The 18,775-nt window shown below is 36.9% G+C and overlaps 1 protein-coding gene across 2 annotated transcripts in view; it reads left to right on the forward strand.

The window, feature by feature from the left end:
- Window positions 1–12,850, forward strand: part of LOC137281273 (IQCJ-SCHIP1 readthrough transcript protein-like) — a 234,357-nt gene extending 221,507 nt beyond the window's left edge. The window contains exons 9-13 of one of the 2 annotated variants that reach the window (XM_067812433.1): window positions 931–1,113; window positions 2,521–2,592; window positions 3,828–3,945; window positions 4,925–5,028; window positions 6,662–12,850. In XM_067812433.1, the coding sequence (XP_067668534.1) occupies window positions 931–1,113; window positions 2,521–2,592; window positions 3,828–3,945; window positions 4,925–5,022 (471 nt within the window). In that variant the 3' untranslated portion in view covers window positions 5,023–5,028; window positions 6,662–12,850. The remainder of the gene's footprint in view (window positions 1–930; window positions 1,114–2,520; window positions 2,593–3,827; window positions 3,946–4,924; window positions 5,029–6,661) is intronic. The other variant, XM_067812432.1, reaches the window with a different exon arrangement.
- Window positions 12,851–18,775: the final 5,925 nt, after the last annotated feature.

Below are 18,775 nucleotides of genomic sequence, written 5' to 3' on the forward strand. Positions count from 1 at the left end.
CATGGTAACACTAGCTGTAATATGGGTTCCAGGTAGGTGAAATATGTTGAGCCACTTGTCATAGTAACACTGGCTGTAGTCACAGTATCAGACTGGCAGAATGGTCATGTTGTTGTTGTCATGGTAACAACAGTTTCTAGTATTTCTACCAGATTGGTGAAATATTTTGATTCGATTGTCATGGTAACACACTAACAGTAATATGGGTACAAGATGGGTGGAAGATGTTCAGTGAGTAGCTGCAACTGTAACTCACCAGCTTGTTTACATTGTTCAATGACATCCCATTGTTCAAGGACATCCCCCGCTTGTGGATGCCACAAGTCATAATCCCCATAAGACCTCCATCAGTTGGCCCAAGTTCCTCCATCAAGTTATCACACAAGGATATCACCTGAATACTGTTCAAAGCCATGTTAAACCAAACTCAGTCTGTGAGCTATACAGACGCTGACCAGATCACACTGTCAGGTGTTCTTGATCAGGCTTCACTCTACAGTGGTGAAGAGAGTTCAGCATTACCATAATGTCTGCAAAGAGGAGTGAGTGAGTGAGTTTACTTAACACCGCACTCAGCAATATCTATATGGGGGCAGTCTGTATATAATTGAGTTTGGACTGGACAATCCAGTGATCAGCAGCATGAGCATCGATCTGTGCAGTTGGGAAGCAATGACGTGTCAACCAAGTCAGCGAGTCTGACCACCCGATCCCTGGACATTCATGGGTCAATAAACAGAGGTACTTAAACTATCCAAATGGCTTCCAACATAGTTGTATTCCATTTCTGTAGTCCCTACTCTATGATATTTTGGGGAAGGAAGCTGATGGTTGGGTAACAGCTCGCTCGCTCATTCGCTCACTCACTCACTCACTCACTCACTCACTCACTCACTCACTCACTCACTCACTCACCCTTGTATGTTACAGCCAAAACCTGTCACCAGTGGTTGTCAGTCGCTGGAGCATGGCTCCAAGTCCGGCTCCAAGTCCAAGTCTAAGTCAAGCTCCAAGTCCAGTCATCAGCTTCCCTCAATACTTGTGGAGGATGATGAAGACTTCTTCAAGAAACAGGCTCGACTCCAGGATGAAGCCAAGCTGGCGCTAGCCCAGGTAGGTCTGACTAGCACAGTAGATCATACTATCAGACTGGGTCATTCTGGCATAGGGTTTCTCTTATAAATATATATATCTAAGTTTCTATTCTTTTAGTCATTAGTCTGTTGTCAATAAAATGAAAGAGAAACAATGTTTTGCAAAAACAATATTTGTTTATTGCACCTGTTGAGTTTCATGGCAAATGTACATTGTGGAAAACAATTAAATGGTTTGGGTGTTTCTGTTATTGACAAAAGTTAGTGTACTGGAAAAAAATATGTTGTTCTGAGGAAAATCCCTTCCCCTGTTGACTAACACCCCCTGCACTTTCCCTTCCCTGTGTATCTCAGTTGTGGAAATTGGTGCTCGTGATGTTAATCACTAAATCGTCTGGGCGAGACTTGATTTTTTAGAGACTGTCATCTTAGAGCTGAGTCTGTCATCAAACAACAAACACGTAAACACCAAATAGTGGGGCCCTAACACATGTGACCATCCACAGTGTTTCCACACCGAAACACTCAAACCTAGATAGAGAATAAACTCCCCATCAGTTGAGATCTAATTGGTTGTATTTTTTTGTGTAAAGTTACTGGTACAAAAAAAATCTGTTGCTTCTTTTTTGGTGTGTAAGCAGAATCAATTGGAATAAGTGTTTCTTTAACATTTTACCCATAATGCAATTTAGGTTGACTCGTAACCATGCTGTGTTCTGATGGAGAAGTACCAGGCATGCTTTGAAATATGAGTGGGCGGAAGAGTTGAAGAAATGTTTTTTCCTTGAAACTGCTTATTTCCAGTCTAGTGTTTGGAATGGAGCCAGTGAGGGTGTTGTGTGTCTAGGATACTGGTCCCTGCGTTCCTATATATGCTAGGTACGCACTCTGTGTATTGGGGCCATAAGGTAACCTAGTGGTCAAAGGCCCCAGTATGAATCGTCACTTGGGTACAATGTGTAAAGCTCCTTTCTGGTGTTCTTTGCCATTATGTTGCTGGAATATTGCTAAAAGTGGGGTAAAACTAAACTTGCTTACTGACTGTATGTGTGTTGGTGGGTGGGTGTGGATGGTAGGGATTTTGGTATGTGCAGATTGTGGGGATACTTGTCATTGTGGCCAGGTGGCATTGTATCACCTCACTGTTTACATCAGTTTTGTGTTTGTTTGTTTGTTTTTTTGTTTTTTTATAAATTTATTGCTTAGGTACTGGTTTGTTTGGTCCAGACTTGATTATTTACCGGGTGCTGTGAGAAAACTGGAACTGCCGACTACAGCATTCACTTAGTAATAGTATCACCCTGTATAAATTTTGCTATCTTTTCTGTGTGTGGTGTGAATTTATTGTGGGTGTTCTGTCAGGCCACCATGTAGCTGCTGGTGCTGTTGTTGATGATGTTGCTATACTTGAACTTGTTTATTTCAGGCTTGTACGATGGCCCACATGCAGCTTGAAGTAGAAAAACAGCTTAAAAAGAAATCTCCTATAGCAGACATGGTGAGTTTTGACATATGGTGAAAAGGCTTAACATATAGTGAGTTGTGACATATGGTGAGTTGTGACATAGTGAGTTTGGATATAGTGAGGTGTGACATTGTGAAAAGGGTGAACATATGGTTAGTTTTGACATACTGAGATTAGATATGGTGAGTTGTGACAGATGGTTACAAGGCTTGACATGTGGTAAGTTGATTTGTGACATATGGTGAGTTGTGACATAGGTTGAAAAGGCTTACCATATGTAAGGTGTGACATGGTGAATCATGACGTGTGTTGTTACATGGTGAAACAAATTAACATATGGTGAGTTGTAATACGATGATTTATGACATGGTGAGTTGTGACACATGGTGAGTTGTGACATGATGAATCATGATATGTTGAGTTGTGACATTTTAAATTGTGATGTATGGTGAGCTGTGACATATGGTGAATTGTGATGTATGGTGAGCTTTGACGTGAGCTGTGACGTATGGTGAGCTGTGATGTGTGGTGAGCTGTGATGTATGGTGAATTGTGATGTATGGTGAGCCGTGACGTGAGCTGTGACATATGGTGAATTGTGATGTATGGTGAGCTTTGACGTGAGCTGTGACGTATGGTGAGCTGTGATGTGTGGTGAGCTGTGATGTATGGTGAATTGTGATGTATGGTGAGCTGTGACGTGAGCTGTGATGTATGGTGAATTGTGATGTATGGTGAGCTGTGACATGAGCTGCGACGTATGGTGAATTGTGATGTATGGTGAGCTGTGACGTATGGTGAATTGTGATGTATGGTGAGCTGTGACGTATGGTGAATTGTGACATATGGTGAGCTGTGACATATGGTGAGCTGTGACATATGGTGAGCTGTGACATGATGTATGGTGAGCTGTGAGACATATGGTGAGCTGTGACGTATGGTGAGCTGTAAGCGGTTCCTGAATTTTACTTCATAATAATAATTTTACTGATAATTTGTGTAATCATTTACCTTTTGAAACTAACTTTTCATGCCAGGTATATCAAATCACATGTATTTGATTAGGAGTTCAGCGACTTTGATTATCATGTGTTCTGTGAAAGCATAAGGGATGATCCTAAATCATATGTCACAAATAGAGATTGTTGCCAAATTTGTTGTTTTTTAAATTAGGGACAATATCCACGGTGTGTTATATAGTTATTGTATTTGAATCACTATTGTGTAACTAATGGTTGGTATGTCAAGGCTTCTATTGATGTTGTCAGGTTGGTATTCCCAGCCTTGGAGATGGGCGTCGCCGCAAAATCAACAAGAAGGTGCTACACGACATGAACTTAGCTCAATTACAAGTCCTTGTCAATGATCTTCATACCCAGATAGAGGGTGAGATACCAACTTGGGTGTATATACTGTTTATACCTACTTCAAGAGCCTAGCACAGAGGTGCTCCTGTTGTCTAGGCTGGTCTTATCAGTTTACGGCCCGTGAAGGTCCAGGTTCTTGCCATAAAAGGGGACTATGCTTGTTGTAAGAAGCAGCTAACAGGATCAGGTGGTCAGCAAGACCTGGTTGACACATGTCATCGGTTCCCAATTGCGCGGATTGATGCTCATGCTGTTGATCACTGGATTGCCTGGTCCAGACTCGATTATTTACTGACCACCGCCATATGGCTGGAATATTGCTGAGTGCAGCTTAAAACTCAACTCACTCACTCATCAGTTTACTCTGCAGAGTTGTGTCCCTAGAGCAGACCAGGGGTGTGTGACCATGGGGTTGAATACATGTTCTAAGCCAGTCTGCACCATGCTGATACTGATAGCTTTCAACTGACTGAGACTACTTTTTAAATAATTGGAGTTATACCCCACTTACTCATCTACTTACCTTCCTTCACCAAGAGTTCATCTTCATCAGACGTGTGAAGGTCCCGGGGTAGAATAGGCCTTCAGCAACCCATGCTTGCCACAAAAGGTGACTATGCTTGTCGTAAGAGGCGACTAACAGGATTGGGTAGTCAGACTCGCTGACTTGGTTGACACATGTCATCGGTTCCCAATTTCGTAGATGGAATCTCATGTTGTTGATCACTGGATTGTCTGGTCCAGACTCGATTATATACAAACCGCCGCCAAATACATGTAGCTGGAATATTGCTGAGTGTGGCTTAAAACTAAACTCACTCACTCAAACATCTTCATCAAGTGTTCATGTTGTGTATATGTGTTCATGTATTTGTAAGGTGTACATATTGTGTTCATCAAATGTTCATTGAGGGTATTCCAGTTTTCATCTGGTGGTTGTCATGAGTTTATAATGCATTTATCACATGATCATCTTGCATTCTTCTTTGTGTTGGCAGGTCTGAACGAGGAGTTGGTTCAGATGTTGATGGAGCGGGACGACCTGCACATGGAGCAGGACTCCATGCTGGTGGACATAGAGGACCTCAGCAGGTAGACCACGGTACTTTGCAACACAGTTTTTCTTTTTTGCATCAGCAACACACAACATAATGGTGAAAGGTGGTAGAAACCTCCATCAAAGTTATTTCCTCATCTTATGTATTAATCACCTATTTTCAGGGAATGTAATTAAAGTTTAGAGAACTGTATCTATCAGATGTTAATATAATCATTTTTCAAATCAACATAAACATCTTCAGTAGACATATACTGAACAGAAAAAGAAGTGCAACTGTTTTTCTGTCAAGATTGTAAATAGAAGACATAAACATGAACACTTACTTTTATGAGGTTTGTTCAAAACTTGCATTTCTTTTGCTGTTTAGTATATTTTCTGTATCAGAAATGACATGAAATGGCTATGCTATCTTTTAATTGTTTAATCCATTATTGATAAGATAGGAAAGGGAATTCTTTTCGTAATATTTGATGTTATTAGACTGTGACAAATTGTACAGAATGTGACAGATCATTTCTTGAATCCCAAGCAATTTCTATCAATAGCCTTGAATTTTCTGTTTCAAAGAAATATTTCGACTGTTGTCCATGAATGTTATATCCCAGTCTGACAAATTTATCGAACACCATTATGCTGTGTATAACTTTAAATTTAGTTTGTAGTATATGTTCTGTTATCATGTATTCATCCGTTTGCCATTTTTAATGCTACTTTCTGTGTTAAATCATCACCTAGCTTCCTTTATCGCCTAGCTTTATGCTGAGACTCGTCTTTGCTACAGTACAGTTCTTACAATGTAGTGACGTTGTTTTACAAATATTTTTATTATTATCTCCTGAGTTCTGTATTTGTTTTGATGATTAGTTTCAAGTATTGGCTTATAAGATCAGTTGAAAAAATTATCCACATAATTTGAGCTTCTGTAGCTGTCATTCCCTGGTGAGAACATGGGGCTAAGAAGTTAATATTTTGAGCAAAATCTATGAGCTGTTTGTGAGATGATTCTGTACCAACCAAGGCATACAATTCCACTGAGTCAGAATTGTTTGATGTATATCTTCATATCTCAAATGAGTAGATGAATTCTCTTGAGATCAGTCACTGGATTGTCTGGTCCAGACAAGAATTATTACTGATCGCCTTTTTTACTGCTGGAATATTGCTGAGTGTGGTGTTAAGCAGAAATCAAACATGCAGTATCTTTCTCTGTAAACCCAGACCAATAGTAATTCTTTTTTTCTCATTTTTTGCTCAGAAAACCTAAAGAGTGGAGGGAAAAGATATCTAAAAATGACCTGTTGAAGTAATATTCCTTTTAGATACTAAAAGTCTTTTACATTTGGCAATTTGTGGCTTGTATGAGGTGACAACCAATCTAAAACAAATTGTTTTCTTAACTTACATTTTTGGCCAATTGATAAACATTACAAGTTTGTTTATTTGAGCTGGGATAATTAATTGTTATTTTGTTTTCTTATTCTTACAAAAATTTTACTGGCAGATCTATAGAACAATCTCTGAACTTTCAGCATATTCAAGGAAAAATAATTGTTTGAGATCCTTGGTAAACCTGAGTCTAAACTCAGGACCCAGAATGTTATAATGTCATTTGTTAACATTTCATGCTACGTTTTCAGTTGACAAATCAATATTGTCATGATTATTTTATTTCCAGACGAGCAAAAGAGGTAGCACAACAGGCCACAAACAACAACTCACCAAGCTCCAATAACCATAACCGACCCCGGAAAAAATGAAGACTACTTGTGCCTTGTTCAAGGCCCACTGTGTTTTAGTTTCTCAGTTTGATGACAGTTTGTACAAGACGAATGTGGCAAATATCAGAGACATTGCGTGAAAGACAGGACCGTGATAAGAAGTGAAGTGTTATGAAGTGTTATACTGAAGGGGATGTGAAAGCTGCAGTGATGCAGTTTAAGAAATGTGAAAGTGTTATATTGTAACAGATGTTAAAGAGTTAACACATTATGTTGTAACAGATGTTGCAATTGTTACAGCAGTGTTAGATGTTACTATGTAACAGAAGCATGTTGTAACATGTTACAGTGTTTGTTGTAACAGATGTTATAATTATGCAGCAGTGAAACATGTTACAGTGTTACAACAGTTAAACATATTACAATCCTACAGCAGTGAAACATGTAACAATGTTTCATTGAGTGTTTAACACATTCTACAATGTTATAGCAGTGAAACATGTTACATTGTTTCAGTGTGTGTTTAACACATGCTACAATGTTACAGCAGTGAAACATATGTTACAATGTTACAGCTGGTGTTATAACAGACGTCAGTGTGTTCAAACTCTGAAAGAGATGTGAAAGTTGTACAATAATGTTTTATAACACATATTGTGATTGTCATGAAAGCTTTATTTCAAGGTATACATATTTGATATTGTTTGTATAAACTGGGAGTGGACTGAATGCTGTCAGATTGAAATGTTTGAGTGTTAAGGGTTCAAGCCTGGCCTTGTATCAGTATGTCTCTCAACATCACATGTCCTTGTGGCTGTTATTTATTTTCTGATGTCAGATGCTCGTCAGAATCAGAACAGAATAAGTTGTCTAACGTAAGTTTATAAAGCAACTTTATATTTCTTTGACAAATGTAGCATCAATGTAATGTCTGGATAACCATTTGCAGTTTGAAGTTTGCCAAGAATTTAGATTTGATGAGAAATGCATTCTACACAAACAGGGTTCGAAATACCTTATGTTCAAATGATTTAAGATCATCTAGCATGACTTCCTTATTGAACACAGCCTTCCCCTTGTGAGTGTAGTTTATCTTATATGGATTTGTGAGGTAAACTGAAAATGTGTAACTTGTACAGTTTGCATATTTGATATTTTTTTGATACAATATTTCTGTTTCATTGGAGATGTGAATATAGGACTTGTGACTGCCAAGAATGAGATTTATGACACAGGTTTGAGAACAGCACAGGTTATGTTGTTCAGGAGAAAGTATAGAAAGTAGGTATTTATTGAGAATGTTGAAGTATTCCTTGGTCATGGGAGGTTTTCTGAAAGATGCATGGAACATGTTTGTTATGATTGAATCTGAAGTTGGAAATGATTTTTGACATTTTTCATTTAATCAGTGAATCTCCAATTACGTGTTGCCATGGATACTCTTGATATGTGCCATGGTTACTCATTGCCATGGTTACAGTCAGGCAACATGTGTTATTACAATGGATAATGTAACCATAAAACAGTGGTTTCTCATTGCCATGGTTGCTATCAAGGAAGTGTTGCCATGGTTACAATGGCCATTTCAAATGGTTACTATATTTTCTATTAAGTAATGAATACTATTGTCATGGATGATGTTATTGTGTTTTCATGGTTACTCATTGCTATGGTTACATTGGTTTGTAAATATGCAATGCTGATATGAAATGATACACAACTTCTTTAGCAATGTAACTGACTTGTTTGGCAAGTGTTCTTCTGGCAAGATGAGACTGTGTACATGTTTTAGATGTAGAGCATAATGGACCCCCTCTCTGTGGTAGCAGGGACACCGGTTTTCTCAAAGCCCTGAGCACGGCCAACTGTATACTCTTGTCAGCATCTCAGATCTCTAAATCGTGGATTGCTTCAGTTGGTGTAATTACATTGACGTCAAGGTTACCAGGTGGCTTTGCAATGAACATATGTATATAAATATAGTAGTATGAAAGAATCTAGCGGCCATTCCCCATGAATTGTAAATAACAAAAAATGCTGGTTCAATAAGTTAGGTGTATTCACCATAAAACTGACCAATAGGGCCTCTCCTGGCATAAAAGCTTGACAGAATCAGCCCCAGACTAGCCAATACACAAGGATAAGGACAATCGAGTCTGCCAGGACACAGCTTCGTTATCATCAGACCATTATATTATCCTCTTTGAAGTGGTTTCTGTATTTGCTAGCTTCAAAATGATGTACCTTGCCTATCCCTTTTTTCGTTGTGATAAAGAGTGTGTAAACATCCGAGGAGATGAAAGAAGAATGCATTTAGATGATGCCAGTCATCACTGATGAGTCTGTCAGGTTTCTGGACAAAGGTCAAGCTAAATGTTAAGTGTGTCTAAAATTCATACAAGTAGCCCAAACTAACATATCTTGCCCAGATTAATTATAGTCATTGTGTCGAGAGTTAAATGATGGGTGTCATTTGAGGGTTACAATTTCAATTTTTGTATAAAACTGACAAAACAAATATAGTCATAACATGTCTCTCATGCAGGTATATTTATGCTTTTTTAAGCAGGATTAAAAAATTTCTAAAGTTAGTGTATTTGGATTATGTACTTTTGTAAATGATTGTTAAAATATAGTACAGCACTGACTTGAATTTCTCTTTCAGTTGTGTTCTGATTGTAATACAATATCATACAAGTTTTAATTGATTTTCTACATAATTGTCTCTAATTTTTTATCTTATCTACGATTGTCATAAAAAAACTGTCACACTGAGTTATTTCCATAGGAAGTATGAGCAATCTAAATTGATTCCGAAGAATGATTGCAATCATGACTTTTTACTTCATCTAGCCTGATCAGGTCTCAGATTCCTCTGGTCTTACTGTGTTAGTTGAGAATCTAATAATCAAAACGCATGAATCAATTCTTGATGGTTGTCAGTTATACATGAGACTTGCTTTTAAAACAGTCAAGACATGGTGCCATAGAATGCTTAAACCTGTTTAAGCAAACTGTTAAATAGTCAGCTTTGGAGTAAATGGTGTTTGAAAACTTTTTATACCGTTTACTTCCTGTGTGTATATATATTGCCTTGTAAAATGGTTGGTAAACGGTGATTGTAAGTTATGAAGTGTACGTTACTATGGAAGTGGTTCCTGCAACTTGTTTGTACAGACGAAAAGATGTTGTTGATTATTGTACGCTGGTATGCATTTGTCCTGCTCACAGATAAGCATGGAATCGTTATACTTTTCATTTGTCCAAAGGTTGTGATTTGTTCATTGAGCTGTTCTTTGAATTTTCATTGTTTTCGTCAAGCCAAGCATTGATTTTTAGAAAAAGCAAAACTGTATACTCTTTGTATTTTATTTAAAATGTGTCTCCATTTATAGGTTGGTACATTGATCCATGGTGATACCATTTTGTTATGCAAACCTCAAACCTTCATTTTGACATTCGTAGAATTTTAACTTTTAGTTTCTGCTGTTACTCATGTTGTTTTTTTTCCTGCAAATGCATCAAGCTTGAAATATTTGCCTTCATCAAAGTTGAATCAAGGAAATTTATAGGTGAATTAGTAGAGAGGAGAAACAAAATCTACTGGGAGACAACAGTTGTCTCCCTTGGTTACACCATTTTTATAGTGCATTATGGGTGTATGCCAGTGTCTCTGTATTTATTTGGGAATGTTGATGATGTTTCATGGTGTCATTTAACTTGGAGTGATAGCATTAGGTTGGTTGAGGATTTCACTCACCATAGAGTTATCAGGTTCTACGGCTAATTAATTAATTAATTAATTGCCTTACATGCTCATATCTAATTGCATCAGTATTTTTGTGTCTATCTGGTCATGATGTCATTGCATTATTAAGTCTACCTGCATGTTTGTATGTTCAGATTCACCATCGAACAAACTTATTTTGCCAAATGTTGATCTTATAGATGTCTCGTAAGTCTAATTGTCTTTATGATGGGCTCTGAGAGGTTCTTTGACTGAGAAGTCATTGTAGCTTTCATGAGGCCCTTGTGAGAAGGTGCATCAAGAAAGCATGACTGACTGGTGTGAGATTTAAGATCTGTATCTGTTGCTAGGATACCATTATACTTATCAGTCATGGATCTTTGAGTCAAGTGTTCATGTTAATACATATCTCAGAGCTCACTCTAACGATGAAGCATTTCGATCATTGTGTATGTATGAGCTAGAACAATCAAAATATTTATTTTAACTTTTAAATTCCTTACTTCGTAATGTTGAATTTCACAGAGACCTGTATATGGTCTCTGAATTTCACAGAGACCTGTATATGGTCTCTGAATTACAATAGATCTTTGATTTTAATACTCAGTGGTGATAACTGACATTTTTTTAATGGATGAGTCATGTGTTTATTCAGGTTTGTTTTTCCTTGTTTTTAAAACCAGTCCCCTTGCGGAGGTTGATATTAACGATATTGCCTATGCATTGTTGAATTTTTTAATACGAGGCTTGTATTTTTTCTCTTCGCTTCAAGTGTAAGCATAGTGAGTATTTAATGAATGCATACCGCAAATGCTTAAGAATGTAGAAAGATGGCTGGTAGATAGATATACTGGTACCTTCATCACTCCATGTGACTATCTTGCAAGACATGGAGAATTATTTTTTAAGAAGATATTTTTGGTGTATATGTTGAATTTGTTTGATGTTTGTTTTACCCATTCTATTTTTTTAAGTTTGTGTAATTCTCATCTTAGGTAGGCAACCATGTGTACAAATGGAGATGCAGCGTCAGACAAATACTCTGGCCCGCAAGACAAGCAACCACTAATAAGGACTGGTGACGTCAGAATCAATCTGCTTGACTCCTAGAAACTTTATAATCACAGTAAAAGGACTGGCAGAACATACATGTGATATTGTTGTGTGAAAACTTATTCTGATGTTGGTAGTTGCATAGCAACATGTATTTGGGACCATGATTTTTCAGTAATATAGGTCCTAATGGGTACAGCAAAAAAGATAATTGTTATACCTAAAGACATACAGCACCTCCCACATGAAAAATATGAGTAAGTTTCGAGTAAGATGTAATTAAGATGATATCTTGAGACAGAGTTATTTGTCTGTTTTACTGACTTCTCAAATCATCATCACGTTTTTCCATATCTTTTGCTTAAAACCTTTTTCTTCAAACCTTTGCTGTAGCTGTTTGAAGCATTGTTATTTCAGCTGTGAAAACCTTAATAAATGCTTTTTTGCTTTTTAACTGTTCATCAACTTTTCTTGATAGAAGTTCGACTAGTATCTTGAGACTTCATCGTACAGTGGATGGCTTATTCGTGACCACTCGCATTGTTCTAGCATGTCAACCCAAGACCTTCTTGTGGCTATTTTTTCAACATTTTTTTAACATTGCAAAACAGCGGTAGAGGATACTAAACAACCTTCCATGTAATACCATTTTGGTTAAATTGCCTACAGTGCAAGGACTCTCTGCTTTCAGAGCGTCAAGCAAGGTCTAGTAAAATTGCAACAGTGACATTAGCATTGTGATGTAACAACTTTGAACCATTTTGACATCATACGTCACGCACCATTACACAAGTGTAATATTGCCGTAAAAAATATTACGCTGCAGTATCTTCAACGGATGAGTAATAAAGTAACATATACAATCAACATTATCCATCCCTGTTTAAAGTATATGGATCCTCTTACTATGACATAAAATTTGCCCATTTGAAAGTTCTTTAATTACAGGGAGAAAAAAGTTATACTTATTTTTAGATAGAAACTATACCTATAAATAACGAAAATGTGTGATTCTTTGCCCCAGATACTTAGTGATATATCTTTTGGTCTCTTGGTCTGTCGTGTTTTTTCACATAAACAATTTTGTCTTATTTAGGCTATGGAAATGGGCGAGTGGTGACGAATGTCATTTGACTTTGCATGATGGATGGTGTTTTTCAAGCTGCTGGTCAACTCAAGCTTTAGTGAAAATGGAAGTTAGAGGTAGTTTTCCTGTAAAGAGTAGCTGCTTGTAGCAGAAAGCTAACTTGGTCAGCTTCTTTGTACAGAGTTATGGCACAATGTTGTGTACATAACCTTGCACCTATATTGCAATATAATTTTAAGAATAAAAGGTTAAATTATTTCAGTTTGTCTTGTGGTGTTGTTGAACAAATATGTGTATTTATCAGTTTGTAGGACAGTAGTATCCAGACTCACAACATGATGGGCATCTGTTATGTTACTTAAGTCCAACTTCATGTTACTGCATGTGGCTAAAAAAAAAGATCAATCTGACCCTCTATACTATCAGATCAGCCCTGGGACAACAGCCGGAGGACATCAGTCAGGGGGCTCTTGTTTAAAACAACCTTAGCACTAAGATTACCTTAAGTGTATGTTAAGGTACAGGAGCTACAGTTACAGCACTAACATCCCCTTGTATAACAGCAACCGGGGCCTGGGTGTTCGCAGCTCTCTTAGTACTCAGATACTCGTAAGAGCCATACATTAACACTGACTTACGTCTCTCTTAGCGCTATGAGGTCTTCGAAAATCGGGGCCCAAATCAGTGGTTTGACCCCTGGCAATTTCATGTTAAAAGGTTAGTACTTGTTGATGCCCTACCTGGCACTGAGCATTAAGGGCTAAAAAATTTGTTTGGCTTGGATTTGTGGTAGTGTTTAGAATCATTTACCTATTGACATCAGTAGGAACATATCAGCAAATGGCATTAACAAGAAGGTGATAACAGCCAGATTTGAAATGTGACCGGATCTGAACAACCCAGCACAACCACTGGGCTACCTTGTCCCGACCTTAAACAATAACAAGGAATGGAACTGGTTTCAGCAGCAATTTTTATTAAAACTAGGTAAAAATATATGCTATATATACAGATGATAACTTTGCATTCATATGTACATGCTTCAGGCAACAATGCACTCGGCAACACATCCCTGATTGAAGAGGAGTCAATCTAATTACCTTGTGCAATCACAGAATGCATTCTAAGCAAAAAATTACAACTGATACACAACACTTAACATGACAATTAGTGGTCACAATACACTTCTCACATTTATCAATACCTATCAAGATACAATATGAATTGCCATTGTAATATTGCTGGATTTTCTCTACTTGGTTTGGTAAACAATGTCATGAATTGTGACACAAATTTATTCATTTTTTTTAAAATAAATAAAATAATTCAAACAGGCTATTCGCAGTGTACAGTAAAGCATTGCCAAAGTGTGACACACCTGTACCTGCCAAGTATCCCTGATGCTGACGACACAAGAGGAAGATGATATGAGTACAGCTGTCCGCGAAAGCAACACGTCCCACGACAGACCATACAGAGTCCGAGGATCAAAGCACATAATTAATTCGTAAAATGACTCAAGAAGTCAAATCAAAGATAATAACCATCTAATCCACAGTCACTGTGGCCAATCAGTCACCAACAGCGCCTTTGTCAACCTGCTGATCTACATTTTCACGAAGAGATACAAAAAAACTGGTGGTATATTCTAATATATACAATGTTACTAGCGCCACAAGCAACCACTGTGATTAGATATAGGGCGCTACACAAATGGACTTTTTATTATTACCAATCTTGAAAACATGTTTTTTTTTCATTAGAAACATTCAGTAAAAAATGACAGGAACTGAAAAATATAAACTGGTTCTGATGCCAAAAATGATAATAGTATAAGTCATTTGTAGTGTAATATGTTATTTGCAGTGCATGAAACTCCTGAAATACCCAGCAAGCCCACAGGGCTGATAACTGAAAAATGTTGCTGGCCCTGTTAAGATGTAACTAGCCCTGTATTTCAAATAGGAAACTGAGATCAGGTGTTAAAACAATGTAATAGATGAATTAATGTGTGATTGTTCCATGCTATCAGAAAAGAACACTACTGTTCATTGGCTGAAAGCATTCTCTAGACCAATCTCATTTGGTGTTAGATACATGGGTAGGCTGACCTGTGAAGTTATGGTTTGATTGATCATGAACCAGACAGACACTGTCTAGCTACCACACTTGTAAATTATTTCCAAAATATTTCCCATAGTCAATGACATGGTCAAATGCACACCCTTGGAAAATGTACTGGCCCACAGGGTTGGCTGTTAAATAAAGTTGTAAGCCTGCCATGTAACTAGCAAGCAGCAGGCAGCCGGGCAGACGTTATTTCATACACTGTTATTTGGGGTTTTTTGTTGGACATAATATTTTTGTTTTATAGATGCGGCTTACCTTAATTGCAAAATTCCATAATGAAATTATGGATTTCTAATACATTTTGTATTATCAAACCATACACCCACCCATCTGACACTAGATTTCCATTTTTGCGCAAAGAACCAACGAATATCATTTAGTTTTACAAGTGGGTGTGTTTTGGGCTTAAAGGCTACTTTTTCTAAATATTGTTGCCAAGTAGCATCAAGAACATTTTTTTGCGTTAGCCAAAAGGTAGAATATATGTCTAAGTGGTGAACATCTATCTTCAAATTAAATTCAAGACCATTAAGACCCTTCATCTTGTAATTATGTAGTGTGCACCAACAAGCTTCATAATTTATTCAAGTACTGAAGCCTTTCTTTTTGCCATTTGGACTAGCAAATGCATAACTGCTTGCATATTCGCTGATGAATGAGTGTTAGTTTCTGTTAGTTAGTAGCCATAGCTTGGACCGTCATGTACCGCAGACAACTAACAATACATACATAAACATAAGTATCAACATAAGCAGAAACTGTTGTCACATTAGGGAATAAACAGAAAACAGATTCTGTTGGCACTGAAAGTTAGTGTGGCAATTTAGCATAGATATTCAGCATCTTAATTTAAAATAAAAATCATAATAGCAATTTAGCATAAGAATATGGTAACTTAACTCAATTATTTTGCAAAGTAATTAAACATTCAATTTAGCACAGTAATATTGCATGGAAGACAAGCAAAAATATACTAATCTGTGTATGACCTAGGCATTACTATGTGGTAATTTATCATAGATATTTAGCATTTTAATGTGGCAAATTAAAATTCTAAAACAAATTTAGCATAGGAATATAGAAATTGATCATATTAATTTATCAAATTAATACTGCATAGCAACCTAACATACATCCTCGATATCTCCAGGTAGGTAATAAGGTAATAAATTTATCGGGCGGAGCCGTAGATGCGTCCAGGGAATAGTGGAGACTTATCGGAACGTATACCCTGGAGATATTGAGGATGCCTAACATAGCAAACAAACTAAAGCATATCAAACAATGTATGTCCAAGATGCCACCAGCCTCACTGATCCTGGGTCATTTATCTATTTGTCACTACCATGTTCGCTACATTATCATATATCGGGAAATTTTCAAGGTTTTCAAGGTTAGAAATGCAACACTGAAAATATGTTATCCACGAATTTTTCCAAACTTCAAACCATTGGTTTAGATTTCCTGTCGAATAACATTTCTGACATGCTGGCAACCAATGACTTCCTGACATGTGCATCAACTCTGTAATACCTGTCTACAACTAATCTTACTGATCAGTGACATTGAACGGCCTGAATAAAAAAGTAACAGAGATGTCGTGTCAAGACTGTTTAATTGTAATTGTGTTGCTGGTCCAGTAAGTGATCTTTCCCACAACTTTCTTCTTACATCAAAATTAATATTGTCTAAAATATTTACAAATTTTAGGTCTCCAAACATCGACAATTACCTCGAAAGCCCAAGGGGTCTCAAACCTTGGAATTTTAGTGCCTTGAAAATTTCCCAGTATACATTATATACATTTGGCCTTGGGGATCACTGTTTAGTCATTGTGTTGTGACATTCTAATTTGGTGTAGAGATTATGTGCACACTGTAATTGTAATTCATAATTATAAATCATAATTCATAATCAACATTATTAAACAGACAAGCCTTTACTAATACAGTAGTCCATGTTCTCAGGTCAGTCGTAATTACATGGTATATAAATCAGGAAAACACCAAGTCAAGTTTTTACATATGTACAAGTAAATTAAGTAACATATATAGTAAAATCATGTACTAAATTTAACCAAAATTGTCTAAGAAATGATACAAAAGTTGATATAACCCTTTTAAATTCGATGGAACCATTCCTAGGAAAGCTGTCGTTGATGTCTTAATGATCAAAGAGTTATGTCCCTTTGTCAATCATTACGTAACCTCGTACCACAATACAAAAGGGATTGTCTTAAAGATGAGATTTTTAAAACTTCTTAGGCAAGGCTCAACTAAAGCTTGTCTTTCTAGAGATTTCTACCTGAAGTATTTGAAGCAAAGAAAAAAGAATCACCTGTTTTAGAAACATTAATGACCAAATTCATCACTGACACTTATCTTCTATTGTTGATATCTTCAGGAAGAAGCTGCTGTTAAATATCGAAGTAAGAAGATGGCAATTTACATACAAATGTTAACATACTAAACATAAGTACATTCAGTGTCACCAGCTGGTATGTATATGTATGGTAAGTACCGTATTTTCTCTATTCGATGCCTTGAGTGTACGAATTGGGAGCCATGAACCTGGATTGTTGTAAGGGCTTGGTAATTCAATAGCAACTTTCCATCTCTAATTCCAGACTACAAAATGAACATTTGTAGGAAACAGTCATTATTGAAAAAAGGGAGTAATTTTGAATGACGAGACGTTTAAAAGACATGTCACCAAACAGAGGCCAACTCCTGCTTTGAGGACAGAGAGACTGATTTAGAGACAGACGTGCATTTGATTTTCAGTGAAATATGTTAAGGCTGTGGGCTTGTTTAATGAACACAGATTTTATCCTACACAAAATCCTGCAACTGAATGCAATATCATTTTATAATTTTTAATGCCTTTGGTGCAATATCTGAATCTGACTGGGCTTGTTTTATGAACACAGATTTTATCCTACACAAAATCCTGCAACTGAATGCAATATCATTTTATAATTTTTAATGCCTTTGGTGCAATATCTGAATCTGACTGGGCTTGTTTTATGAACACAGATTTTATCCTACACAAAATCCTGCAACTGAATGCAATATCATTTTATATTTTTTAATGCCTTTGGTGCAATATCTGAATCTGATTAGTCGATCAGAGGTTATTATAAATTAACAATAACACTGCCAAATCCATCGATTGGTGTTTCACCTGTTTCAAGTGCTTGTAATTAGCACCGAGACTCACCATGAAATAAGAATTGCACTGTTGAACTAGAACGGTGATGACCTATCAATGCCCATGTCAACATTTTAAACTTCAAGCTAACAGTAACTTTCAAACAATACAAATCGTACCTCCACAAAACGGAATCACAATGAACCTACCAATGCTCAAATTAACATTTCAAACTTCATGCTGATGTTTCATTTCTAACAGTACAGTGCCCCATCTGTCAAGACAGAATGCAGTAATGCCACAAACGCTGTAATCAACAATTATAATGTCATGCTAATATTAACTTTCAAACAGTACAATTCAATTTCGATCTCCAATTAACATAGCTCTAACTTGCGATGAATATCCGGCAAATCTTGTTCTGTGTCGTGTCCTGGGTGCCCTCACAGGTTATACAGAACTATGTCAAATAAAATTCTGCACAAGTAAACATTTAAAGATTGATAGTCATTTTACATATAAGTATTGGTGTAAAAGTGTATTCATTAACAAGTTGACTGCCACCTTGAATATACTCATAGTATCAATGTCTGGCTGAATTTGCCACTATGAATTATCTCACAGCTACATTAGTAGCACTTCAAAACAAGTTTCACATCATGGCAAAACAGGCACAAGAAGCAGTCGTCTCCTGGCAGTAACAAAGAATGCCAACATGTTAAACGTATAATTGATCTCCTAACTGGTATGGAAAATGAAACTAACACACATAACTAAAATGGAGCTCTTTGAGAGATCGACCATAAGTAAATCCTATGATGAACGCATTCAACAACCTTCAAGGCTCCTAGAACACTGACGCAGCTTAAAGAATTTGACATGAGCAATGACCTTAGTGAATGA

Source organism: Haliotis asinina, chromosome 4 (assembly GCF_037392515.1).
Source record: "Haliotis asinina isolate JCU_RB_2024 chromosome 4, JCU_Hal_asi_v2, whole genome shotgun sequence".
Classification (NCBI taxonomy): domain Eukaryota; kingdom Metazoa; phylum Mollusca; class Gastropoda; order Lepetellida; family Haliotidae; genus Haliotis; species Haliotis asinina.